This window comes from Gymnoscopelus microlampas (genome assembly GCF_963454915.1).
Source record: "Gymnoscopelus microlampas genome assembly, chromosome: 12".
NCBI classification, from domain to species: Eukaryota; Metazoa; Chordata; class Actinopteri; order Myctophiformes; family Myctophidae; genus Gymnoscopelus; species Gymnoscopelus microlampas.
Genome location: NC_139949.1, coordinates 52,902,088 through 52,919,633, shown reverse-complemented (window position 1 = coordinate 52,919,633; position 17,546 = coordinate 52,902,088). Strand labels below are relative to the sequence as shown.

The 17,546-nt window shown below is 42.1% G+C and overlaps 1 protein-coding gene across 2 annotated transcripts in view; it reads right to left on the bottom strand.

Moving 5' to 3' along the window:
• The window catches only part of LOC311056905 (U2 snRNP-associated SURP motif-containing protein), a 45,225-nt gene that overhangs the window by 26,465 nt on the left and 1,214 nt on the right, over positions 1-17,546 (bottom strand). For both annotated transcript variants that reach the window (XM_084073751.1, XM_084073752.1), the window contains exons 2-8: positions 13,446-13,533; positions 12,502-12,613; positions 11,463-11,587; positions 9,787-9,854; positions 7,297-7,421; positions 2,289-2,362; positions 1,982-2,147 (exon numbers count right to left, since the gene is read on the bottom strand). In XM_084073751.1, coding sequence (XP_083929877.1) covers positions 1,982-2,147; positions 2,289-2,362; positions 7,297-7,421; positions 9,787-9,854; positions 11,463-11,587; positions 12,502-12,613; positions 13,446-13,523 — 748 coding nt within the window. In that variant the 5' untranslated portion in view covers positions 13,524-13,533. The remainder of the gene's footprint in view (positions 1-1,981; positions 2,148-2,288; positions 2,363-7,296; positions 7,422-9,786; positions 9,855-11,462; positions 11,588-12,501; positions 12,614-13,445; positions 13,534-17,546) is intronic.

The window sequence follows — 17,546 nt, the reverse complement described above, 5'->3', positions numbered from 1 at the left end:
CTATTATAATTTAGATTGAAAAGGTGGCTCGGTGAGCCTTTCCCGCCAACATGACGTCATCCTGCCGGAAAACGGAAAAGGAAATGCACCGGTTTCCTGTTTGGCCAGGAACTACCGCACCGGTTTCCTGTTTGGCCAGGAACTACCGCACCGGTTTCCTGTTTGGCCAGGAACTACCGCACCGGTTTCCTGTTTGGCCAGGAACTACCGCACCGGTTTCCTGTTTGGCCAGGAACTACCGCACCGGTTTCCTGTTTGGCCAGGAACTACCGCACCGGTTTCCTGTTTGGCCAGGAACTACCGCACCGGTTTCCTGTTTGGCCAGGAACTACCGCACCGGTTTCCTGTTTGGCCAGGAACTACCGCACCGGTTTCCTGTTTGGCCAGGAACTACCGCACCGTTTTCCTGTTTGGCCAGGAACTACCGCACCGGTTTCCTGTTTGGCCAGGAACTACCGCACCGGTTTCCTGTTTGGCCAGGAACTACCGCACCGGTTTCCTGTTTGGCCAGGAACTACCGCACCGGTTTCCTGTTTGGCCAGGAACTACCGCACCGGTTTCCTGTTTGGCCAGGAACTACCGCACCGTTTTCCTGTTTGGCCAGGAACTAACGCACCGGTTTCATGTTTGGCCAGGAACTACCACACCGGTTTCCTGTTTGGCCAGGAACTACCGCACCGGTTTCCTGTTTGGCCAGGAACTACCGCACCGGTTTCCTGTTTGGCCAGGAACTACCGCACCGGTTTCCTGTTTGGCCAGGAACTACCGCACCGGTTTCCTGTTTGGCCAGGAACTACCACACCGGTTTCCTGTTTGGCCAGGAACTACCGCAACGGTTTCCTGTTTGGCCAGGAACTACCGCACCGGTTTCCTGTTTGGCCAGGAACTACCGCACCGGTTTCCTGTTTGGCCAGGAACTACCGCACCGGTTTCCTGTTTGGCCAGGAACTACCACACCGGTTTCCTGTTTGGCCAGGAACTACCGCACCGGTTTCCTGTTTGGCAAGGAACTAGCGCACCGTTTTCCTGTTTGGCCAGGAACTACCGCACCGGTTTCCTGTTTGGCCAGGAACTACCACACCGGTTTCCTGTTTGGCCAGGAACTACCGCACCGGTTTCCTGTTTGGCCAGGAACTACCGCACCGGTTTCCTGTTTGGCCAGGAACTACCACACCGGTTTCCTGTTTGGCCAGGAACTACCGCACCGGTTTCCTGTTTGGCCAGGAACTACCGCACCGTTTTCCTGTTTGGCCAGGAACTACCGCACCGGTTTCCTGTTTGGCCAGGAACTACCACACCGGTTTCCTGTTTGGCCAGGAACTACCGCACCGTTTTCCTGTTTGGCCAGGAACTACCGCACCGTTTTCCTGTTTGGCCAGGAACTACCGCACCGTTTTCCTGTTTGGCCAGGAACTACCACAACGGTTTCCTGTTTGGCCAGGAACTACCACACCGGTTTCCTGTTTGGCCAGGAACTACCGCACCGGTTTCCTGTTTGGCCAGGAACTAGCGCACCGGTTTCCTGTTTGGCCAGGAACTACCACGCCGGTTTCCTGTTTGGCCAGGATCTACCGCACTAATAACAAAAAGGAATCCCACGCTGTTTTTAAGAGATTGTAGGATTTGAAGATGGAAAAACAACAGCAAAAGAAAACACAGCTCACGGTAACTAATGCTCCACTGGCTAAGAGAAACGATCTGCAGATAATATAAAACAATTAAAAGAACGCTTTTTGAAACGCGTCCGTCTTCCGGTGAAAACAAATGGAATTCTGGGTAACGCAGGAATAAACGAACGGCCTGCAGTGACGGTAATGACCAGCAGAGGCTGCTGAAAAAAAACGTTATTTGTGGACCTGCATTGTACTACTTTAATGTTTCTTATGGTGAATGGTGGAGCAGAGTCGTACCGTTGAGTGAAGCCATGGCCCTGTGTGTGTGTTTAATGTGTATTAAGGTGAATGGTGGAGCAGAGTCGTACCGTTGAGCGAAGCCATGGCCCTCTCGGCGTCCTTCCGGGTCATGAAGGCCACGAAGCCTCGGTTGGAGTTCCTGGCCCGCTCCTCCTCGGAGCGAGGCCACATGATCTTCACGCTGGCCAGAGGCCCGTACTTCACAAACTCCTTACACAGCAACTCCTCGTTCATCTGGGCAAGAACGGGGGAGAAAAAAATAAGGTTTTATTAAACTTTTTGCCAACGACTAAATTGGGGAGAAAAAGAGGGTAAAAAAAAGAAAGAAACAAGAAAAAAAAGTGGTGGACATGACTCAATCTAGTCTAGTCTTACCTTTGGGCTGATGCCACCGATGTAGAGGTTGGTAGTGTTTGGCACCGCCGGGTCGAATGGATCATCAAACAACACTGGATGGATGGATGGATGGATGGATGGATGAGAAATTATTTTTTTCGTATTGTTTCACAAGTATTCATAAAACATATCTAAACTAGAAAATGTGCTCCTCGGAGCACAGGTCTCCGCCAGTACTGTTCCTGATTAATCCTGTCTTACCTCACTTCAAAAGATATAAATGATCTTTTGAAGTGACACACCTATTTATAGGTCTCTATTTCATCATGCGTCACGCTAGCCAATCAAAGCACACCCTTTCAACATATTGTCACGTGTCACGTGAAGCGTGAGCAATGTTAGCTTGGTGGACACACGGAAGGACGAGAACGAAAACATAGTCTCCTGGCGGAGACAATTACATTAAAAATACATTAAAACAAACTTTAGAAGTAGTGAAAATAGCAGATCTACAATCTCACAACGCGTTGCATCGAGACACATTGTGAGCTTGTAGATCGGCTATGTTCACCAGTTTGGGTCCCGGGAAGACATAAAATGTCTCTTTTGGGTCACGACCAAAAAAGTTTGTGAACCACTGGGTTAAGGCATAATATTTACAGTGAGGTTAGGGTTAGGTTTAGGCATATAACCACGCCCACCTGGGCGAAACACCAAAGAAAGAGGGAGTCCCATAACACCAGAGGGGCCATGACCTGGTACCACCCACATTTAACATGTTAACAGTGGTTCTCAAACTTTTTCATGTCAAGGACCCCCAAATTGATATGTGGCAACGGACCCCCATCTGAAAAGTTTTTTTTCCAGGGACCCCCCAGAAGCAAAGATTTGAGTTAAAAATGGTCGCTTTAAAATATACATATATATTAAAAAGATTTGCACAAATCTTCATGATTTAAAAAAATCGCAATGACGAACTTTTGCGGGATGATTTGATTGACCAGCTACACAACCAATAGCATTCATTCCCCGCCCCCCCCCCCCCCTCTTGATTGACAAGCTACCCAGCCAATAACATTCATTTAGGGATTGATTTCCGGTTGCTTTTTGGCAAATATTAAAGATGGCGGATTTGAAATCGTTGAAAGATAGGCTTCATTTACGGTCGGTAGAGTCGGGGGGCGTGACTTTTGACATACAGCCTATGCTGAAAACATGTTTTTTTTTTAAAGGACGCATATATGCATTCTTGGCAGGCAAGTGTTAACACATCGGGAGTACACACTCCAGACACAGAGTAGCGCTCTGGTGCCAAACACGGTAAAAAACGTGTTATTCAATCTTTTTGTTTTTTACGGGGCCAGGCTTCCAGCATGGACCCGTATTGTTATTCGCATTATTCCATTTCTTCTTCTTCTTCTGCCGTTTTTGCCAGTTCTGGCTGAACCGTGCATACGCTTTTTATGAAACTCGGCCATATGATAGATGGTCATGAAAAACGATCAAAAAATAAATCTCACAATCTTTCGTCAAAAGGTGGCGCTATAGCACTCAGTTGAAAATGCCAACTTTGAACAGGTACAACTCATGCCCTGTTTTACCTACAGCCATAAAACTTCAATACACACATGCGTCTCCTCATGATGAACAACTTTCACACTCTGACTTTTGACCTCTGACCCTTAGATCTCCCACCATTTCAAATTATATGAAAAACAGTTAAAACCTATCTCCTCCTGGGATTTTTGAGTAATCTGCACGAAACTTTTTACACATGAACTTTGGACCTATACCAAAAAACGTTTGCAAAATATCTTCCATAAGTGAAAAAATGAAGCTTTAATGAGCCAATGAATATTGCAGTTTTATGACAATTATTCATCTGCCCCTAACACATACATGCAGACTTACCATTCTTTGAAACTTTGCAGAAATGTAAAGGGCCATTCCAAATATCACTGAAACCAATCTTACTCCAATTGGTCAAACGGGGGCGCTATAGCAATTTTTTGAAAATTGAAACTTTAAACAGGCAAAAGTCATGCCTCGTTTGGCCGACAGCCATTAGACCTGCTTACACATGTGCCTTGACTAATGAGGAACACATCTATCACGTTAACCAGTAAGCACCGCCCTTATATTGTCCGCAATCTTGAGCAGTTTGAAAAACACTTAAACCCAGGATTTTTCAGCTATTTGCGTGAAACTGTATCATCTGTGTGATCTCCTTTCACAGGTTCTTGTCTGTTGGTGGCTTCTCGCTTAAATGTGTGCCCCACAACCTGAAGGTCACCAGTTCAAGCCTCACTTGGTGCAGACTTCATCTAAGTTGCATTTCACACAACATGACTATCAATGTATACATCTGCAATTGTTAAAGATAACATGAAATACTTAATTGAGTGTTTTTTACATACTTCATTGTGAAAATAGCTGATCTACAATCTCACAACTTTTCAGATAGCAATGAGAGTATGTTTTTTCAATGTATAACATACTTCATTGTGAAAATAGCCGATGTACAATCTGACAACTTTTAATGGTTTGTGAGCTTGTAGATCGGCTACTTTCACTAGTTTTGGTTCTGAGGAGATGTACAATTTCTTCATTGGTAAATGGTTTGTGAACGAGTGATCTTTGTGTTAGTGAAACAGGGGCTTGGGTCATGACAGAAGGCAAGAGTTTGTGATCCTCAACAGACAATATCAGCCTAGACAAAGCTATAGCACTATAGGTAGTGTTGCAGCTACCTAAGAGTGCCTCACGATCGCAAGGTTTCCGGTTCAAGCCTCACTTGATGCAGACTCATTTAAGTTGAATTGCAAAAAACATGACTCAATCTATTCCGTTTCCATGGCTCTCTCTCTCTCTTCAATCTATTCCGTTTCTATCTTCAATCTATTCCGTTTCCATGTCTCTCTCTCTGTCTCTTCAATCTATTCCGTTTCTATCTTCAATCTATTCCGTTTCCATCTCTCTCTCTCTCTCTCTCTCTCTCTCTCTCTCTCTCTCTCTCTCTCTCTCTCTCTCTCTCTCTCTCTCTCTCTCTCTCTCTCTCTCTCTCTCTCTCTCTCTCTCTCTCTCTCTCTCTCTCTCTCTCTCTCTCTCTCTCTCTCTCTCTCTCTCTCTCTCAACCCCTAATTGCTCACAGGCCCTCATTGGAAACAAGACCGCAAGGACTTTCATGAAACTGACCTGTTAAAGGAATTATCATTTCTCTTTCTCTCTCCTGGCCCCGTATTATCGCTGCTTGCAGCTATATTTTTGTTTTTTTTTCCACACAGGAGGGGCTAGTGCAGCTCTGGAATCACCCACAGTGATTCTGAGAAGGAAGATGGATCACCGTGCCAAAAAACATGGCTCCCCGTCCGCTTCCGTTCTATCTCCTTGAAAAAAACCTCAGTAGCTCCAAAACTTTTTTCCGGTGGGGAAAACGACTCATTTTCGATGCGCGATCCCTCACCCATTGTGACTCGCGTGAGAGATGTTATCGTTCCAGGCGTTAGCCAGGACCATCGTGCACGGTGCACACATGGATTGTTTACATGGGATTTGCGCGTTGTGGAGTCTAGAGCTTTTAAACAACGCAGCGGTGAGATTTTGGCACACGTAATCTGTTATAATAAAATTCTGGCACCCGTTGTGTTAAAAGAAAGCTTTTTCCTGAAGAGTTAATATGTTTGGACACAGTCGATTTCTGCCTGACAGCAGAGATACAGTATAAATGAGTTATTTACAAAGGTGAAGTAATGCTTTTAATGTTTTATGTAAAAGCACTTTGATTTGCCTCCATATGAACTATGCTTCAGTAAGGCCTCATCACTTTACTCACTGTCAGCTGAATGTGAAGGCAGCATCAGCTGGATGAATGAGCATTTCTGATCGGCAGTGGTGTAAAGTCACTAAGTGCATTTACTCAAGTAACTGTACTTAAGTAAAATGTTGAGGTATTTTTATTTTACTGGAGTATTTCCAATTTTCAGTACTTTTACTTCTACTCCACTACTTTACCTCCACTGCAACTAACTTTAGTTACTAGTTACTTTGTAGATTTTGATTATTATTACAAAACAGACATTAACCACTTCAGCCCTATATACATTCGACCATTTGAAAATAGCAGATCTGCAAGCTCACAATGCGTCGCGATGCAACGCATTGTGAGCTCGCAGATCTGCTATTTTCAAATGATGTTTATACATTTAAAAACTTGAAACGGGACATTCTGCATAATGAATACTTTCTACGGAGTATTTCTATATTGCAGTATTGATACTTTTACTTAACTCATTGAGTGCCAGAACTTCTTTTTTTTTTAAACGTTTGGCAATTCTGGCACTCAATTGTACTACCTATTACATTACATTACATTACAGTCATTTAGCAGACGCTTTTATCCAAAGCGACTTACAATAAGTGCATTCAACATAGGTAGGGAACGAAACTACTAATCACCAGAAGTCTGAAGTGCATTTTCTGCAAAAACAAGCAACCAAGAGTATTCACGAATCCACGGCGGGCCGCCCTGCGCGCCGCCATTGCCGCAGTCCTACGTCCGCGTAGCGTTCAGACCACAGCAATGGCTGCGCGCAGGGCAGCGCACCGTGGACTCGTACATACCTAGCGCTAAGGTAAAAGTGCAATATATCAGCTACCTACTTTCTTAAACACATGAGATAAAATAGCCAAATCAAATGAGCACGAGCTAATATAAAAATGTATCGACTAAGCAAGATCCAATACAGCAATACAACAATAGTTCCTACAACTAGTTAACAACAAGTAGGAGTATGTAAAAGAACAAAAACGAATAAACAAAAATTATTTCTATATTATGTTGTCCCAGTGCCAGAGTTTTTTTTCCACAGAAAACAAAAAGTGCTTAGGAAGCGAGATACAGCCTTTTTCAATTCTAAGTTAAACAATGAGTGGATGGAGCTGCAAATCTTCAGATGATGATATCTTGGGTTCTGAACATGTTTTTCAAAAAAAATGTAAATGCAAATGTTGCTGCTATATTTGGTGTAAAAAAGGTGTAGTAACCAACCTGATCGTCTGGACAGGGGCAGGTCCAGATCTACAAACCCCCCGCCTCCTCCTCCTCCGCCTCCTGCTCCCCCCACAGGGTCACTCTTCTTCCTCTTGTGTCGCTCCTCTCGCTGTTCCTGGATTCTGTCAGGAGGTCAGAGGAAGTTCATGAACTCATTCACTCTGGAAACGCATCTGTGTCATTGTTTTGATGTCTTTGGGCTATTAAAGGGTCTACACCATGAATTTTAACTTTTTCTTATTTTTGTGTCTTTTTGGTCTCCCCTACCTCTCTTCTATCCCCAAAAATACCCCAGTTTGAACACTCAGGCTTTCACAGCATATCTGGGGTTTTCTGTAAATTGGTCTCAAAACAGGCCAAACTGATTTATACCCTGACGTCACGTCACGTCCCCTCCCGTTTTTCAGTTCCAACCAAAAATATATATATATATTAAGGCCGGGCCGTTAACGCCGTTAACGGGCTAAGTTAACGCGGACTCTTATCGTGCGATAAAAAAAATTACCGCCGTTAATCTATTCTCAAAGTTGGGTCTGGGAGCCAAAACATTAGCTGATGTAGCTGGGCGATTTACTGTCTGTGTGTGACTGCAATGCGTGTGTGTGTGTGTGTGTGTGTGTGTGTGTGTGTGTGTGTGTGTGTGTGTGTGTGTGTGTGTGTGTGTGTGTGTGTGTGTGTGTGTGTGTGTGTGTGTGTGTGTGTTTGTGGGGGGGGGGGGGGGGGGCGGGGTAGGTGTCGGGTTTCACATGGTGTACAGGCGTGCGCACTGCCTCTCATTCATTTCACTCAGACAGAGAGAGGCTGAGTATGTGTCGTCGGTGCGAGCGTGTTGCTCCACTCGTTAATTAATTTGCTTCAGGTCTGTAAGCCCAGCGAAGCTTATTAAAGTGGTCATTGGACAAAAGCAGAGCCTCCGCTACCGTGTTGATGAACAAACATAGCAGTAGTTGGGCGCTGTTTGGTAATACTTGTTGCTAGAGCATGCTAATGAGTGCTACATGCTAACAACAACAAACAAATGTATGCTATTAAGCGTGCGGGTGCACACGCACACACACACACACACACACACACACACACACACACACACACACACACACACACACACACACACACACAGTGTAGGACAGTGGTTCTAAAAGTGGGTCCTTATATGGGTCTGTAACTCGGGAGTGTACAAACCAAATGGACCCTTATGGGTCTGTAAATTCAGTGTCCAAATGGAACCAATTGTTCACAATTTTCAATGATAGGCCTACTGGAGAAACTTTTCAATAGCAGACTAGATTCTTTTTTGGAAAATTTTAATGTAGCCTACTCTCAGAGAGTCAATTTGGTTTTAGAACTAACAGATCAACATCTCAGGCATTGATGGAATCCATTGAAAGAATCACAGTTGCAATTGGAATATTAATTTACCCCAAAAAAGCTTTTGACACTATCTATCACACCATATTAATAAACAAACTGGAGAAAATTGGTATTAGAGGCATTGCAGTAGACTGGATTAAAACAAAGTTATTTGGACAGATGTCAACAGTTTGTGAAGCTGGGCAAATACAGCTCAAATCATTTGGGCGTCTCCCAGGGGTCAGTATTGGGGCCCAAACTTTTTATTCAATTATTCAATATCAATGATATTTGCCAAGTTTCTTTCTAAGCTGCTGTCACTGGTACTTTTTGCAGTTGACACATATGTTTTTTGCTCTGGGGATTATCCAGATGATAATATAAAATAATTTGGAATAAACAGGGATTGCTTTTTCAAATGCAGTGTTAACACATGTTTTTCAGACTGGATAAAACTGTTTTTTTTATCGATCATATCGACATCGGTTATATCGGTTATCGGTCATAACAGCAATATATCATATCGGATATCAATATCGGCCAAAATCCCATCGGTGCATCCCTAGAACACACATATTTTGAATGCCTTCGGCAGACTTCAAATGAGCCATTTTAATCTAGATTAATCTAGATTAACTCCAGGATTGCAGATAGATTAATCTAGATTAAAAAAATTAATCTATGCCCACCTCTAATATATATATATATATTTTTTTTTTTAACTTTTTCCACACAGAACCAGGAGATAACATGCATACAAACTGGCTCAATAGCGCCCCGTGCCAAACAGGACAATGTGGTATTGCAGGTGAATGTGCTTTATAAGCCAGAGAGAAGTTAGTTGGAATGAGTATATCTGAGGCTTGATTTAGGCTCAAACCTTTTGAAAAACGTTTCAGGGACATAAACAATATGATATTAAATATTATTATATATTTTTTAAATTCTCCTTTAAAAAAATAACAGATCTACATACGTGGACCCCCATCTGAAAATATGTTGTTCCAGGGACCCCCCAGCAGCATTTGATTTGAGTAGTTGAGTAGAAAATGTTTGCTTGAACGAGAAAATATTTTCTGCCAGGGCTCCTTTAAACCTATAAAATGGGTGTAGTGCTCCTTTAAATCAAACACCTACTGTTTCAGCTCTTCCTTGAACAACTCCAGGTTGCTCTTCTTCTTCTCCTCCGTCTTCTTTTTGAAGATCTGCAAACATATTAAACATTTAAAAAAAAAACATTTATCTCCATATTTTAACTTTTTGGTGTTTTTTTCATAAATTAACGCCATACTTTGATCATACTACAGCATCAGAGAGAAGCACCATAAGTAGCAGATCTACAAGCTCGAAAGCTTGTAGATCTGCTACTTTTGATATTTAACCCATTGAGACCTGAAGCCGATTCTACATGTCTCCTAAATCCGAACAGTATTCTGAAAAACGTATGTTTCTATATCAGTGGTGCTCAATCTTTTTCATGTCAAGGACCCCCAAAATTATATGTATTTGGCCGCGGACCCCCATCAAAATATGTTGTTCCAGGGACCCCCCAGAAGCAAATATTTGGGTTACAAATGTGCGCTTTAAAAATATATATATTCAAAGATTTGCACACATTTTCACGATTTTTCAAAAATAGCAGATCTACAAGTGTAACAGAGTTAAAAGTTAATTTAGAATTTGTTCACTATTGAGCAGCACCAGCCAATATTTGTTGGTTCAAACTAATGTTTATACTGTGGTATTCGGGTGCACTGCATATCGCACTGTATGTCCTAGTGGTGTTGCCGTAGCTGCCTCAGTGGATTCCTGTTCTGCTGAGGGTAAGCGGTGCTCTTAAAACACAGTGATGTATTTTTATGATTTTGCTATGAAAAACCGTTCATTTCAGATGTAAATTGAAGCACACAGTGCTTAATTATTTTATGACGTTGGGTCATTATGAGGATATCATTCTGAGTGCAATTAACCCTTTTGTAAACGTCTTTTGTTTCATCACATTGGGACTAGTGATGACGTCTGATGATATGCAGTGCCCATCAAAAGACAAATATTGTGTTATTTGTCTGTTTCCTACAGGTATGTGCAATATATAATGTACCAATTGTATAACAGTTGTTTTCATTGAATGTTCTGGCTGGTAGCTTTTCTGTAAACTCAATGTTGAGTCCAGTATGCTGAAAACTACTCTATTTAAGAGTATATAAAAAAACACTATTAGATAGAAGTTTCTGTTATTGGTCAGGGAAACAGTATTAGATAGAGGTTTCTGTTATTGGTCAGGCTAAAATAAAAGAGTGGATTCCTGTTCTGCTGAGGAACGTCTGATGATATGCAGTGCCCATCAAAAGACAAATATTGTGTTATTTGTCTGTTTCCTACAAAATAAACTGTCAAACGTGGTTCCTGGTCTCATCCTTGCCTACCAAGTGGTATCCGTTACACAAGCTCATAGCGCGGCACTCGGTGCCGCGCTATGAGCTTGTAGATCTGCTATTTTTGAATAGCCCAAAGTGTAAAATAATGCTTTCTTAGCTCAAATCTAAAAATGACACAGTTCCAGGTCTTAATGGGTTAAATCCTGAAAAGTAACAGTTTTGGAACATATGAGGTTTCTACACAGAGACCATATGAAACCTTGCATCTCCAGATTTGAACTGTCTTTTTACTTCATACTACAGAGTCACACAACAAGTTGCAAAACAGATCTACAAGCTCACCACACGTTTGCGACGCAGTGAGCTTTGTAGATCAGGTTAAATAAAAGGTCATATGAAAATCAATAAGATTTAAAACAAATCCCAGAAACTCACAGGTCTTTTGGCATCTGCGGCGGAGGGCTGTGGTGGCGCCCCCTGCTGCTGGGAGGCGGTGGTGGTGTTCAGCTTGGTGGCGGGACGGTACAGTTTGTTCTTACTGACCTCTGCTGCTTCCTCCTCTGGAACAACAAACAACACAATACAATACATTACAATACAATACAATACAATACATTACAATACAATACAATACAATACAATACAATACAATACAATACAATACAATACAATACAATACAATACAATACAATACAACACAACACAACACAACACAACACAACACAACACAACACAACAAACAACACAATACAATACAATACAATACAATACAATACTGTTATTGGCAGTAAAACAAAAATGATTCAAGGTAATTTTAACAAAAATTGCTAGGGAATTTAAAAATGACCTAAATCATGGCTTCGTCTCAACACTAACTGGTCACAGTTGGACCAGCAGTGTTAAGTGCATTTTTTGCTAACACAAGCAACTAAGAGTATACCTAGCGCTAAGGTAAAAGTACAGTATATCAGCTACCTACTTTCTTAAACAGATGAGACAAATTACTAAATCAAATGAGCACGAGATAAAACAAATAAGTGTATCGACTAAACAAGATCCAATAAAACAATACAACAATAAAACAAGACTTCGTACAACTAGTTAACAACAAGTAGGCAAGGCGAAGAGGAAGGGTAGTGTTTCCTGAAGAGGTGGGTTTTCAGCCTGCGGCGAAAGATGGGCAGTGACTCTGCTGTCCTGACATCAGTGGGGAGTTCATTCCACCACTGTGGGGCCAGAACAGAGAAAAGTCGTGACCGTGTAGATCGGCCAGAAGGACCACTGAGCGACGAGGCAATCAGTCGTCCCGAGGTGGCCGACCGCAGTGGTCGGGCAGGGGTGTAAGCATCGACCATAGCCCGGAGGTAAGAAGGAGCTGTTCCTTTCACTGCCCTATTATAGGCTAGCACCAGGGTTTTAAACTGGATGCGAGCCGCTACGGGGAGCCATTGACGGTGAAAGCCTGGCTGCTTACCTTTAGTGGCGTTGACGATCCCCCCGCGGACAAACGTTTTCACTCCGCTCTTGTTGTTGCTTTCGAACGACGCCAGGAACTCTTCAAACACCTCCGCCGCTTTCTCTTGTTCCTGAAAGAAGCCACATGCTGTACGTTAGCAAAACAACGTAGGAATACGTGCCAGAGTGGTGACTGTGACTGAGACGATTATTGCATAATCAATCGCCTAATCACAATTATTTCACATTGACGAGTGATCAGGTGAACATGTGCTCTCTCTCTCTCCTTTCCAAGTTTGATGTCAGTAAATAAACAGTAACGTTATGCAGTTACGCATATCTCTCTCTCTAGTAATCTGTCTGTGTTGTTAACCAAGCTTTAAGTCAGATTCATGAGCTCCTGAACCTATTAATCTTTTACAAATGAAGCACTGATGATGATATCCACATATCCAAAGAAAAAACAAACATTCTCAGTGGACACGACCCCTGAAGGGCTGTAAAAGCAACTGTTTGCAAAATATAGTCTATCCAACACTAGTGTTGATTTTGAATCAAATTCCATGCAGTTAAAGTCATATTTTAGTCAGCTGAAATGTTTTACTGTTAGTCGACTAAATATCACAAGATTATAGACGACTAAACTGTATTTTGGCGGTGCCTTGATGGCGTCGTAATGGCTGATTTTACACTTGGTTGCACTTTGAAAATAGCCAATCTACAAGCTCACAACGCGTCGCAGCGCTACTGGATCTCTTCTCCACTAGATCCCTCACTAACAGGTTAGTCTAGTTTTTATTTGTTGACAAAATTGTCAATAATATTTAGTCTTAGTTTTAGTCATCATAGCTTAGTTTATATTTCGTTTTCGTCAGTGAAAACAGGTAGTCGAGATTTTTTTTTAAATGGTAAATGGTGCATGTATATAGCACTTTTATCCAAAGCGTCCATCGTTCTTCTTACCTTCTTCTTGAGCTCCTCTTGTTCTCTCTTTGTCAGCGTCTTGATGGCGCTGACCGTTTTGCCCTTCCTGTCCGCCATGATGCTTCAACTGCAACAAAGTAACCGTTCAACACACACGGATTAAAGCAAAGATTAAATCTCACCACTGAAGATGTTTTGTTGGGCCAAGAAAGTCCTAAATCTGCACTTTATGAAACAGAGTGAAACGCTCGCACTAGTGCTTCATAAACCATTAACACAATATGTAAAGTGATCATGTTTGGGTAGCCATACAGCCATACCACAGTTGAAGAAATTGCAGATTGAGCCTTTTAACTTTTGCCTTTATGAAATATCCAAGATCATTAGGATTTTATGAACGTTTTAATATATGTATTCTATCGCTAGTTTGACCACCTCAAATACTATCTTTTTTTTTTTTTTTTTTTGTAAAGCGAAAATGTTTAACTCTGTTACAACTTATGGGGGTCCCTCAAAATATTTTGAGATGGGGTCCACGACCAAATATATATAATTTTGGGGGTCCTTGGCATGAAAAAGTTTGAGAGCCACCGGTATTATAGCAACGTATGTTTTTTTTTTTTAAAACAACACTGACTATAAGACCCCACAGCACTGACTATAAGACCCCACAACACAATACTGAATATAAGACCCCACAACACAACACTGAATATAAGACCCCACAACACAACACTGACTATAAGACCCCACAACACTGAATATAAGACCCCACAACACAACACTGAATATAAGATCCCACAACACAACACTGACTATAAGACCCCACAACACAACACTGAATATAAGACCCCACAACACTGACTATAAGACCCCACAACACAACACTGACTATAAGACCCCACAACACAACACTGACTATAAGACCCCACAACACAACGCTGAATATAAGACCCCACAACACTGACTATAAGACCCCACAACACTGACTATAAGACCCCACAACACTGAATATAAGACCCCACAACACAACGCTGAATATAAGACCCCACAACACAACACTGACTATAAGACCCCACAACACAACACTGAATATAAGACCCCACAACACTGACTATAAGACCCCACAACACAACACTGAATATAAGACCCCACAACACTGACTATAAGACCCCACAACACTGAATATAAGACCCCACAACACAACACTGACTATAAGACCCCACAACACAACACTGAATATAAGACCCCACAACACTGACTATAAGACCCCACAACACTGAATATAAGACCCCACAACACAACACTGAATATAAGACCCCACAACACTGACTATAAGACCCCACAACACTGAATATAAGACCCCACAACACAACACTGAATATAAGACCCCACAACACAACGCTGAATATAAGACCCCACAACACAACACTGACTATAAGACCCCACAACACAACACTGAATATAAGACCCCACAACACTGACTATAAGACCCCACAACACTGAATATAAGACCCCACAACACAACACTGAATATAAGACCCCACAACACTGACTATAAGACCCCACAACACTGAATATAAGACCCCACAACACAACACTGACTATAAGACCCCACAACACTGACTATAAGACCCCACAACACAACACTGAATATAAGACCCCACAACACAACGCTGAATATAAGACCCCACAACACAACACTGACTATAAGACCCCACAACACAACACTGACTATAAGACCCCACAACACTGACTATAAGACCCCACAACACAATGCTGAATATAAGACCCCACAACACTGACTATAAGACCCCACAACACAACACTGAATATAAGACCCCACAACACAACACTGACTATAAGACCCCACAACACAACACTGAATATAAGACCCCACAACACAACACTGAATATAAGACCCCACAACACTGAATATAAGACCCCACAACACAACACTGAATATAAGACCCCACAACATAACACTGAATATAAGACCCCACAACACAACACTGACTATAAGACCCCTCAACACAACACTGAATATAAGACCCCACAACACTGAATATAAGACCCCACAACACAACACTGAATATAAGACCCCACAACACAACACTGAATATAAGACCCCACAACATAACACTGAATATAAGACCCCACAACACAACACTGAATATAAGATCCCACAACACAACACTGAATATAAGACCCCACAACATAACACTGAATATAAGACCCCACAACACAACACTGAATATAAGACCCCACAACACAACACTGAATATAAGACCCCACAACACTGAATATAAGACCCCACAACACAACACTGAATATAAGACCCCACAACATAACACTGAATATAAGACCCCACAACACAACACTGACTATAAGACCCCTCAACACAACACTGAATATAAGACCCCACAACACTGAATATAAGACCCCACAACACAACACTGAATATAAGACCCCACAACACAACACTGACTATAAGACCCCACAACACAACACTGAATATAAGACCCCACAACACTGAATATAAGACCCCACAACACTGAATATAAGACCCCACAACACTGAATATAAGACCCCACAACATAACACTGAATATAAGACCCCACAACACAACACTGAATATAAGATCCCACAACACAACACTGAATATAAGACCCCACAACATAACACTGAATATAAGACCCCACAACACTGACTATAAGACCCCACAACACTGAATATAAGACCCCACAACATAACACTGAATATAAGACCCCACAACACAACACTGAATATAAGACCCCACAACACAACACTGAATATAAGACCCCACAACACAACACTGAATATAAGACCCCACAACACTGAATATAAGACCCCACAACACAACACTGAATATAAGACCCCACAACACAACACTGAATATAAGACCCCACAACATAACACTGAATATAAGACCCCACAACACAACACTGACTATAAGACCCCACAACACAACACTGAATATAAGACCCCACAACACAACACTGACTATAAGACCCCACAACACAACACTGAATATAAGATCCCACAACACAACACTGACTATAAGACCCCACAACACAACACTGAATATAAGATCCCACAACATAACACTGAATATAAGACCCCACAACACTGAATATAAGACCCCACAACACAACACTGAATATAAGATCCCACAACACAACACTGACTATAAGACCCCACAACACAACACTGAATATAAGACCCCAACATGTTTGAAAATAGCAGATCTACAAGCTCACAACGCGTCGTGCGACGCGTGGTGAGCTTGTAGATCTGCTATTTTCAAATAGCTTAGGTATAACATAGGGTTAAAGTGGTTAATGAATGTTTTATAATGTATTAATTTATACCTGCAAAAGTAACTAAAGTTTTCAAATAATTGTAGTGGAGTAAAAGTGCAATATTTGCCTCTGAGATGTAGTGGAGTAGAAGTAAAAGAATAGACAATTGTGAATACTCCAGTAGAGTAAAAGTACCTCAAAATATGACTTTAGTACAGTACTTGAGTAAATGTACTTAGTTACTTTACACCAGTGCCCACAGTACAGACCACAGTAGAGCCAGTGGTTCTTAAAGGCCTGCTATAAGGGGATTCCTCCTCTAGTACTGTAGCCACCCTTAGCCGGGAGGCATGCGTTAATCCGACAGACCTTTTCTCCGACTATGTGGCATCCGCGTGCGGTTAGGGTTAGGGTGCGGGTTTGGTTCGGGTTTAGTATTGGAAACGTCGGAGCGCTGCGCTGTCGGAGGAATGCCCTGTCGGACTAACGTACTGCACCCCCATTAGCCAACCCTTTAGCTATGAGCTAAAGAAAAAAGAACCTTATAGCCTTATGACTGATGATCAGGGAAATAAGAGCATAATAAGGTCTGATTACTGTTAGTCATGATGTGTGTGCAGCGGAACACACACACACACACACACACACACACACACACACACACACACACACACACACACACAGAGACAGAGAGAGAGACAAGCCTCCCATGCAACCATTTAGCATGTTAACATCTACATTCATGCAGATTTCAGGCTGTATTGTGCAGTTTAAATGAGATGTTTAGATGATAGAGTTATGGTGGTAGAGAAGATGA